Source organism: Megalops cyprinoides, chromosome 2, assembly GCF_013368585.1.
Source record: "Megalops cyprinoides isolate fMegCyp1 chromosome 2, fMegCyp1.pri, whole genome shotgun sequence".
NCBI lineage: Eukaryota > Metazoa > Chordata > Actinopteri > Elopiformes > Megalopidae > Megalops > Megalops cyprinoides.
In genome coordinates this window covers 66713257-66724541 of record NC_050584.1, presented here as the reverse complement: position 1 = coordinate 66724541, position 11285 = coordinate 66713257, and the positions used below count along the sequence as shown (strand labels likewise).

At 50.1% G+C, this 11285-nt stretch overlaps 1 protein-coding gene across 1 annotated transcript in view; it reads right to left on the bottom strand.

Annotated features, from left to right (window-relative positions):
* cnksr2a (connector enhancer of kinase suppressor of Ras 2a) overlaps positions 1–11285 on the bottom strand; it is a 99366-nt gene that overhangs the window by 51021 nt on the left and 37060 nt on the right. The window contains exon 4 of the mRNA XM_036520872.1: positions 1797–1884. Within this exon, the coding sequence (XP_036376765.1) occupies positions 1797–1884 (88 nt within the window). The remainder of the gene's footprint in view (positions 1–1796; positions 1885–11285) is intronic.

Sequence of the window (11285 nt, the reverse complement as noted above, 5' to 3'; positions counted from 1 at the left end):
GAGTCACTCCGGCCAAATGACCGCGGCAGAACCCTGCTGGAGCCTGGCGGCCGAGGGGAGAGCTGAGGAGAGAGCACTCTGCGTGGGACACGCCCTCAAAATGGGACACGCCCTCCAAAAGGGACACGCCTTCCAAGCGGGACACGCCCCCTGCACGGTACACACCCTCCAAACGGTACACACCCTCCAAACGGGACACGCCCTCCAAAAGGGACACGCCCTCCAAACGGGACACGCCCCCTGCAGGGTACACGCCCTCCAAAAGGGACACGCCCTCCACACCACCACTCCCTGAAAACCGACGGAGCAGGGCTTGTAACCACAAGGTTGCTGGTTCGATTCCCCACAGGGGCACTGCTACTGTACCCTTGGGTAAGACAGTTAACCCAGAACTGCCTCAGTAAAAATCCAGCTGTATAAATAATGTAAAATGTATAGATAATGTAAAAATGATAACCTATGTAAGTGGCGCTGGATAAGACTGTATGCTAAATGACAATAATGGGATGTAGTGTAAAAATGAAGGATGGTTACATGGCCAAGCAGCAGGGCAGGCCCCATCTTCAGCCTGGCTCACAGCTAGCCACGCCCCCAGACATTCCTCTCACAGGTTTAAAACGGACAAAGACTGGATGAGGAGGTAACCTTGGCATGATGAAGCAGTGGGGTAAGAGATGAAGCCTGAACTGGCTTTAGGTTTACACTGAACAGCTGGTTACAAGGACACAGCTCCATGCCAGCTGGACTGAACACATGCCATAATCACCACGGCGATGACGGGCCGCAGGAGGGAGGCGGGGCGGGTGATGCAGGTCGAAGGCCAATCAGAGGCTAATCTGTGGCACGGTGCAGGTCATTCAGGGCAGAGTCAGGGCAGCTCCCTCTAACTGCCACAGAATTAGCACCTGCTGCAGGCCTGCATTTAAACACACACTCTCTCTCACACACACACACACACACACACATACACAGTTCTGCAGACACACACATGCTTGCAGTTATGTTGAGACACAACTATGCTAGCTATAGTACTCGTACAATACTGAAAAGTATAATTGGGGATGAAATAGCAGCTTCACTCACGTATCCATGTAGGTGGGTGAGCTGAATAGCAGAAGAGAGATGTACAGGTGTGAACGGCAGGGTTTACCTGCTGTACAGGTGTGAATGGCAGGGTTTACCTGCTGTGCAGGTGTGAATGGCAGGGTTTACCTGCTGTACAGGTGTGAACGGCAGGGTTTACCTGCTGTACAGGTGTGAAAGGCAGGGTTTACCTGCTGTACAGGTGTGAACGGCAGGGTTTACCTGCTGTACAGGTGTGAATGTTTACCTGCTGTACAGGTGTGAATATCAGGGTTTACCTGCTGTACAGGTGTGAATGCTTACCTGCTGTACAGGTGTGAACGGCAGGGTTTACCTGCTGTACAGGTGTGAACGGCAGGGTTTACCTGCTGTACAGGTGTGAATGCTTACCTGCTGTACAGGTGTGAACGGCAGGGTTTACCTGCTGTACAGGTGTGAACGGCAGGGTTTACCTGCTGTACAGGTGTGAATGCTTACCTGCTGTACAGGTGTGAACGGCAGGGTTTACCTGCTGTACAGGTGTGAATGGCAGGGTTTACCTGCTGTACAGGTGTGAACGGCAGGGTTTACCTGCTGTACAGGTGTGAATGGCAGGGTTTACCTGCTGTACAGGTGTGAATGTTTACCTGCTGTACAGGTGTGAATGGCAAGGTTTACCTGCTGTACAGGTGTGAATGGCAGGGTTTACCTGCTGTACAGGTGTGAATGCTTACCTGCTGTACGATGGTGGTGAGCTCCAGGCACAGCTGTATGACGTTGTTCCTGGTCACAGAGTAGTCTGTCACGGCTGCAAACGGAGACCTGAAAAAGAAGTAACACCTGGAATTAACCATTAGATCATTCTTATTCCCCTTCACACACACTGCATTACTGCAAGTGTGAGATGTGTTTTCTACTGTAATAATAATAATAATAATAATAATAATAATATTTAATGTCTGAAAGGAACCATCTTCTGCTACCACTGCACTGGGCAAATGGATTGTCTTGGCCCAGAGGAGAGACTGCCCCCTACTGGCCCACCAGTGCCACTTGCATAAGCAGCCAACTCCGCCCCCCAGTTAGCTTCAGCTGTTTGGCATGACAGGGGCTTCAGGGTGGTATGGCTACTAGCCATCACTAATGAACACTAATCAATTACTTAGATCAGCACTAGAGTTCTAACTAATTAACCAAGAAAGAGCGATAAACGCAGCGCTTTATTCTTCCTGTCTGATATTAGGCGCAGGGAGACGAAGCCCGCGAGGAACCATGTTCTTAATTGTCCTGTGTGGAGGAGGAGGAGGTGAATGTGGATCTCACTGCAGTCATTATTTTAAAAGGAAAAATCCGGAGGATGAGCACAGCAGTGGAGGGGGGCAGGACTCAATTATTCAAATATTCTGCCGTAGACGTATCTGACAGCCAAATCAGCTGCGAACGCATGTCTCTGCCGGTGAAGACTGTGAAGTGTGCGTTTCAGAACTTCACAGGAGGAGATGCGGAGATAACTCACACACAGAGTCAGACTGTCTGATTACCATGGCTACCGCTGTGCAGAATCAGACAGGAGCGCTAACCTGCCTAATGCCCTGCCTAATTTAATCCCCCCGCCCCCCGGGTGGAGTGGAGGACCCCAGGTGCCACTGCCTCATCACTGGGCCCTTCAAATTACCCGAGAATCACACCGAGAGTTACGCCAAGAATCACCCCCAGAATCACCCCGAGAGTTACACCAAGGATCACCCCCAGAATCACCCCGAGAGTTATGCCAAGGATCACCCCCAGAGTCACCCCGAGAGTTACACCAAGCATCACCCCCAGAATCACCCCAAGAGTTACACCAAGGATCACCCTGAGAATCACACTAGGAATCACCCCATGAATCACTGAGAGTTACCCCGACAATCACCCCGAGAGTTACCCTGACAATCACCCCGAGAGTTACCCTGACAATCACCCTGAGAGTTACCCTGACAATTACCCCGAGAGTTACCCTGACAATTACCCCGAGAGTTACCCTGACAATCACCCCGAGAGCTACGCCAACAACCACCCCTAAAGTTACCCCGACAATCACCCCGGGAGTTACCCTGACAATCACCCCGAGAGTTACACCAAGGATCACCCCCTGAATCACCCCGAGAGTTACACCAAGGATCACCCTGAGAATCACACTAGGAATCACCCCATGAATCACTGAGAGTTACCCCGACAATCACCCCGAGAGTTACCCTGACAATCACCCTGAGAGTTACCCTGACAATTACCCCGAGAGTTACCCTGACAATCACCCCGAGAGTTACCCTGACAAATACCCCGAGAGTTACCCTGACAATCACCCCGAGAGCTACGCCGACAACCACCCCTAGAGTTACCCCGACAATCACCCCGGGAGTTACCCTGACAATAACCCCGAGAGTTACGCGACAATCACCCCGAGAGTTAAGCCAACAATCACTCTGAGAGTTACGCAGACAATCAGGCTTAGAGTCACCCCGAGAATCACTCTGAGAATCACCCTGAAAGTTAGCCTGAGGTCCAGCTCATACCTCACACTGCGGCCATCACTGAAAGCAACACCACTGTAGGCAGTAGTGTGGAGCCGTGGAGAACCAAAAAATTGCTGGTTCAACTCCAAGATAAGACACTGCAGTTGTACCCTTGGGCAAGGTACATGACCTGAAATGCCTCCTGCTGTGTGAAGAGTTGTGGTAATTGTAGTAAGCGTACATGTTGCTCTGGACAACACAAATGCCTGAACTCAATCAACACTTGTTCTTAACACTAATAAATGCAATGGTTGTTTTCCAATGAAAACACAATTCATTCAAAGAATTTTTTGTCATGTGTGCTATAGGTAAACCGTGTTATTATTATGAAAAATAATGGCAACTGTAGACTGAACGTCTTGGTGATGGTTTGCAGGAGTAGTTAAAGACGCAGGCAGCAGACTCAGGAATATTCAGAGCTGGACATAAAGATCTCCAAGCAGAGGGCAGGGATGTGAGGCACCAAACACACATCCGTTTTCACCCCTGTGCTAAGGGAAGCTTGACTGGCGTCCGCTAGTGTTTGTGTCTTAAGCAGAGCTCAATACTCAGTGGAACTGCAGTGAAGTTGTCTTTTGAGTCTGTGATGGAGGTTATTAGACAGAGAGTCTGTTAACACACAACACTTTACTGATCCGTGTGAGAGTCTCTGATCACAGACCACAAAACACAAAAGCGTTTCAAAAGCGTTTCAAAAGCGTTTCAAAAGCGTTTCAAAAGCGTTTCATATCAAAACACCTGCCACACAGCATAAAAACAAGCAGGTGAACCCCACAAGGCAAGGTTTAAAAATACAATACCAAACATTAAAAAGGTACACTCAGTCAGCCTCCAGAAGAGTTGAACAGTTGACACCTTCAGTGTTGTCACAGTATATGTGTTCCCCCCTCCCCCCACAGACGAACACACACAGTTCCACTCTAAATCTGTGTAAACGCACACAGCAGTGCACACTCTCTACTTAAAGAGCCAAGACTAAAATAACCCCATCTCCACATACACACCCTCAACAGATGTCCTTAAGGGGTGTGTCACTGGTTAAACAATATATGATGTATGTGTGTGTGTGTGTGTGTGTGTGTGTGTGTGTGTGTGGCTGTCCTGCAGACCCACATTGAGGCCTGCCCTTTCAGTGATGCAGGCTCTAATTTGGGAAATGTAGGCCGCTGGTATCCGGGCTGTGCGCTACATACTGTACTTTGGGCTCCCCCCTCCCCCTCTCCACACCCCACCCTGCAGGGCTCAGAGCCAAACCCGTGCCTCTCCACACCCAAACTCCCATGATTCCCAGCAGCATCTGCATGCTGAGCGGAGGCCCTCCTCCAGAGCCCCTCACGCCTTTTACACGCCATTCATTCCTGCAGCTGTTTTAAAGGCAATCCAGGCCAGGAGCGTTTCCCCAGCATCCAGCATACCCACCTAGCATTCCAGGTGACAGCATCCGGCACCTGAGTCTGTAGATAACAGCACATCCGACCTGCGTCTCCAGGTAACAGCACCACCCACCCGCGTCTCCAGGTAACAGCATCACCCACCTGCGTCTCCAGGTAACAGCATCAAACACCTGGGAATCTAAGTGATGACAGCATCACAGTACAGTTACAGTTCCCTTTGAACTGTTGGGCCACATCATAAACCAAAACCCACGACAACCCCAGCATTATCCCTCAAACCCAAATGTGCCTGTGATGTGGTCCAGACCTGAAACTTTACCTGCACTCCATACAGCACCTACTCGAGATCCCAAAATTCATTCACTCTTACATTCATTCACTCTTAACCCACTCATGACTAACACCCATCAGCAAAATCCACTCCAGAGGTTTGATTCAAACATTGACCCAAAGCAGCAGGTAAACCTGTGGACAGCGCACAGCTCCTAAGCATGAGCTATGCAGAGTGCCTTAACTCTGAGCATAATGCAAAGTGGATTGACCCTAACCCTTCATTTTGCAGAATGCACTAACCCCACAAATCAATTGCGCATAAAACATTTACCATAACTCCATAGTGCACTAACCCTACCTATGCACACTCCATAGTGCACTAACCCTAAGTATATACTCTGTGCAGTGCACTAACTTGGTCAGGACCCACCGGGCTGTGCCTGTATTTATTTTGGGTCATTTTTAGAGAAATCAAGCACTTTCTACAAGAAGAGGAATAGTTGTTTCATTTGATCCAGATCTTTGGTCCAAAACTGCTGAGACCATTCTATTTCTTACTTTAAGTCATGCTATTTGTTTTCAGAGCTCTAGGGCATTGCCTGAGCTATATAACCATTTAGTCTTCCAACCGTAGAAAAAAAAAAAAAAAAACGCTGACAGAGAACTCAGACTAAAACCCCTTCACCAGGGAATGCCCACTTTCTGCCGCTAAACTTCACTAAAATTCATGTGGGATGAAAATGCATGACAGAATGTATTTTTTGAAGCTGTCACAGCCATCAGTGGGCTGAGAGCCGGTAACGTGGCCCGTTTCCTTCAAGGGCAAACTACAATGCAGAAACCACGGCAGGACAGGAGAGCGGGCTGGACCCCCTTCACAGACAGGCCTCCGCGTCAGAGTGCAGCATGAGCAGCTTTCAGCTTCCTGCCTCCTGCCTCTGACAGCGTGTGGGCGGAGCCTCTGGCTGAACCGCATTACCCAGGGTGCATCACTCTAGAGCACGCGCCCCACTTTACCCTGTCACGCTTCTGCTTGGGGGAACATGTCACTGAGGGGCAAAGAATGACAAATGGCTGTCCCTGAGAGAGAGAGGGAGGGAGAGGGAGAGAGAGAGAGAGAAGGAGAGAGAGGGAGAGTGGGAGAGGGAGAGAGAGGAGAGAAGGGGGGGAGGAGAGAGAGAGAGGGAGAGAGAGGGAGAGAGAGAGAGAGAGAGAGGGAGAGGGAGAGGGGGAGAGGAGAGAGAGAAGGAGAGTGGGGGGAGAAGGAGAGAGAGAGGAAGAGAGAGAGTAAAAGAGGGAGAAAATGAGAGGGGGAGAGAGAGAGTAAAAGAGGGAGAAAATGAGAGGGGGAGAGAGAGCGAAAGAGGGAGAGAAACAGACACTCCTCATTCTCGATAAACTAAATGAATCCACCACTGAAACAATCAGGAAAAAGGAATCTTCTTTGATTTTTCACCTCACACTCTGTACTGAAAATGAGAAAATAATTACTCCAGTAATATCTTCTTTGTTGATGAAATATTTTGCTGGTTGATTTTTCATTTCCAGCAAGTTATTACCTTGCGTCAGCGACACACACGCAAGCGATGATGTAACTGGTGTCGGTAAAGCATGCGGATCATGAGAGCAGGAAGCCCCAGAGATCAGAGTCTGTGAGGGGTGTACCCTCCTCTCCAGCCCCCGACATCCCATAATTTCAGCCATGGCAACTCATGGCCATCCTTCAGGTGGAGGGGGGATAACTCTAAGACTGCAGTGAGAGCATCCCAGAATCCTGTGGTGTCTGATGATACATATTTTTGAATACATCAGTTTTGTGAAAGAGGAGGGTTGTAATGTTGCCCATATCCTTTTCAATCCGAGGGCAGGAAAAGGACATACATTTTCTGTTTTGAATAATATCTACAAAAACATATGACACTTGTTTTAGTGATTTAGTGACACATTTGAAATACAATTCTAATAAAGTCGTTTTGAATCTGAGCTTTAATGTGGAAGAGTGAGAGGAGAGAGAGAGAGAGTGCAGAGACAGTATGTGGGAGGAGGCGTTTAGAGAGAGCTAATCAACAAAAACATACCAATTATCAGAGGGAAAGTGTCTGCTTTTTGGTTCATTAAAAAGCATTTCAGTAAGTGTGGCAGGAGGATTGCTATCTGCTCTCAGTCACGGCGGTGTCAGGGGTAAAGCGCAGGGCGGAGTAAGAACAGCTCATCGGGAAACAGATTCAGAGTAAGAACAGCACATCAGGAAACAGACTCAGAGTAAGAACAGCACATCGGGAAACAGCCTCGGAGTAAGAGCAGCACATCGGGAAACAGACTCGGAGTAAGAGCAGCACATCGGGAAACAGACTCAGAGTAAGAACAGCACATCGGGAAACAGACTCAGAGTAAGAGCAGCACATCGGGAAACAGATTCAGAGTAAGAGCAGCACATCGGGAAACAGACTCAGAGTAAGAGCAGCACATCGGGAAACAGATTCAGAGTAAGAGCAGCACATCGGGAAACAGCTGCAGAGTAAGACTCGGCTGCTCTCTCCGCTGCGGGGAGAGGAGTGAGACAGGGCTGCTCAATATTTTACTCAAACAAATTAGCAACAATGTGTGAGCAACGTGAAGCAGCTGCTCTCACTTCACAGGGTGCTAAAATTATCCCCCACCCTCCACCACTGCCCTGACCCTCTGCTCCTGACACAGAGACGGCAGCAGAGAGACCGAAAGAAAGCGCAGGCTCAATCACCACAGACCCGCAAAGGAACCAACACAAGCACATCCTGGCTTCACAGACAGATTATCTGCCAGAATTTGAACACCAGATGCTGCAACTTAACATGCCCACAGGCCGGGGTCAAACCCCCATCTAGCAAAGCTGGCAGCTGGGCACGTCTGCAAATCACAGCAACACCAGCAACACTTTCAATCCTTATTTTAGCTTTACATTCATCTTTATATTTCTGATGTAATATTTTTCTTTCATACCCAAGTGAATGGTCTATGTTACTATTTGTGTATGCGTTATGTTATGGCTGCTTGACTTGTGTTTTGCAGTTCATATGTTAATATTTGTTGAATCGCTGTTGCTTTGGCAACACTATATTGTAAATGGTCATGCCAACAAAGCAAGCTGAACTGAAGTGGACTAAATATTAGAGGAAAGCGAGAGAGAGAGAGAGAGAGAGAGCGAAGAGAGAGAGGGTGAGAGTGGAAGAGAGAGAGGGAGAGAGACCGAGAGGCGGGGGGAGAGACAGGGGGAGAGAGAGAGAGAGAGGGAGGGAGACAGAGAGAGAGACAGGCAGGACGCTGAGGGGTCAGGCAGGGATGCCTCAGCTGGGTGGTGCTGATGCCGTCAGGTACATGCTGGTCACCCCTCTGCCTCTCACTCGGTTCCTCCCCTCCCTGCTGGTGCCTCTTCCAGCAAACGCCACCCGAAACAGCCCGGCGACATTACTCACTGCCTTAGTCACTGTGCCACCCACGCACAGCCTGGCGCGGCTCTCCATCTGACCACCCATCACCGCCCAATCACGTGCGACACGCCCACTTTTCCCAGGGGGCACCGGGAAGCAGCCGTCAACAGGAGCTGTGCACAAACTGTGCGATTTCCCAAGGCTCACTGCAGGCCTTTTAACTCTTTGAACGAGAATGAGAGGTTTGGGAGAAGCTGCTCTTGAGCGTCCTGCTCCATGTTTTGGAGGTGCTGCACATTCCCCTCAACAAGTGAGGAAGTCTTTCTAAGAAACGGACCCCGGCGTCCCACAATGCACTGCTTCGGGGCTGGTGTGTGTGGTGGAACATTGGCATTGGTGCTCCTACACTGAGCTGTTACTCTCACTCTCCCCTCCTGCCCTGGACCAGAGAGGTGAACGAGGGACTGGCACTGTCGACGAGGAGCTGATGCCTGCGGTTTCCAGGGTTTCGCACAGAGGCCCACACGGCATCAGGGATTGTGCAAACTGCACCCCTCCTGACAGCCACACCCTCTAGCAGTGAGCGCGCACGCAATGCGCCGTGGGTAAAGCCCCTTCACGCGCTCTTCTTAACGCAGACTGACCTGCAGCCTGAGGCTTGATTTGTATTGGGGATTAGCAGGCAGACACACGCAGTGCGGGCAGCTGAAGGACTCAAGTGCTGCTGCTCGGTCAGTTAAATTGAAAAGCACTGTCATTGGACAGGGCTCTCTACCTGCCTGGCGGTAGATACAGAGCAGCCCTACGCAGCTACCCTCCAGCCCTGCCCTACAGTCCCGCCCAGGGGCGCTTCTAGCTATTGAAAAGATCCAGGGCTAAGTCAAGTTTGCCTGGGGCTTGTCTTTTTTTGAAGGGAGATCGGCATCGGTAGGTTGGGGAGGTTATATCTATCTTTATAATAAATAAATATTATCACACCTTTGGATGCTGCAAGTCAAGTTCTGTTCTGCGACACAGTCTGTCTGTTGTTTTGCTATAAACACCTCCTTTTTCAGGGTGAAAATATTCAGGGCTAGGCTTAAAATATTTGGGGCTATAGCCCTGAACGTTCGGACCTAACGACGCCACTGGCCCTGCCCTACAGTCCCGCCCTACAGACCCACCCTACTGCCCCGCCCTGGTGTCCCACCCTCCAGCCCCGCCCTCCAGCCCCGCCCTACAAGCCCACCCTCCAGCCCTGCCCTGCTGCCCCACCCTCCAGCCCCGCCCTCCAGCCCTGCCCTACAGTCCCGCCCTACAGTCCCGCCCTGCAGCCTGTGGCCCTGCAGCCTGTGGCCCTGACTTACATCCCTCTCTTTTCAGACATGTGTCAGCACCACCCCCTTCGCTCAGCCTTGCAGCTGTGCATTTAACCCCCATGCAGAACGTTCCCACAGACCACCGGGACTCGCTTTTCCTGCACTCAGCCAGAGAAGCACCTACTGATCACCGAAAAAACGGGGCAATCACACGCTGCTTTCAGCTGCTCCACCTTTCAGACAGAGAAATTTAAACTGAAATTGAAAAATTGAGCAAGGAAGAGGGGGAGAGAGTGAGAGAAGCAGAAAGATGGTGAAAATAATGAGAGGATTATTGTCATCATCATCATCATCATCATCGTCCTGGTGGATTTATTACTTCTAGTCTGAGGTTGAATATGGTAAATGTACCGAATGCTAACTGATTTGGCAACATTGTATTCTGTGTAGCCATGCCAGTAAAGAATGTCTGAATTTGATTTGTGACAGAACGAGAGAAAGCAAGCAAGAAATGATTTAGAAGTGATTGTTTCCTGGTTGTCTTTTCTCACGGGTGACTGGTGCCTCTAGTTCATCTGGGGAATGCTTGCTGGAATTATAAAAGCACTTGGACAACGCAAATGTTTCTTTGTCACGCAAGTAAAGCCACTTCAGCTGAAGGGATGTTAAACTGAGAAAAACTGAGATGGAGGGAGAAAAGGAGGACAGCAAGACCAATCCAAAACTGGGCAGAGACAGACGCAAGTTCACATCGCATGCGGTCACAAGAGCAGCCTTCACAGCCAGCTGCACAGAAAGAAAACTAACTGAGTAAATACGCTTACATAAGGCCCAACTCATCCTTTGTTTGCTCACAAAGGTTACGTAAGTGAATCAGTGCGTTCGCGCTCGCATTTGCGTCCGTGTTAGCATTAGCGCGGCCGCTGACTTGCCGCTGACTGCTCGCCTCTCTCGGAGCGTGAGCCGGCGGCCGTGACTGCACTCCCCTCGCAGCGTGGAACTCAGCGTAACCCCGCCTGTCCCGCTGCTCTGTGCGGGGGTGCGTTCGGCGGAGCGAGCAGCTCCGTCCAGATTATGTCAGTAAGAGAGGAATACAAAGCTGAATTGACAGGCCTGGTGAAAGCGCTGTTTTGGGTAACAGAGCCCTGCCACGTACTGCAGAAACGAGCTCTGTAATCATCAAAGGCACGCCAGCTGTCTGCTGCCTCCCACTCACTCAAAATAGACGCTATGAATATTTAAATGCATGTATTATTACATATCTGCTGTACGTTCACCCGTAAATGACAGGCGTTTCAC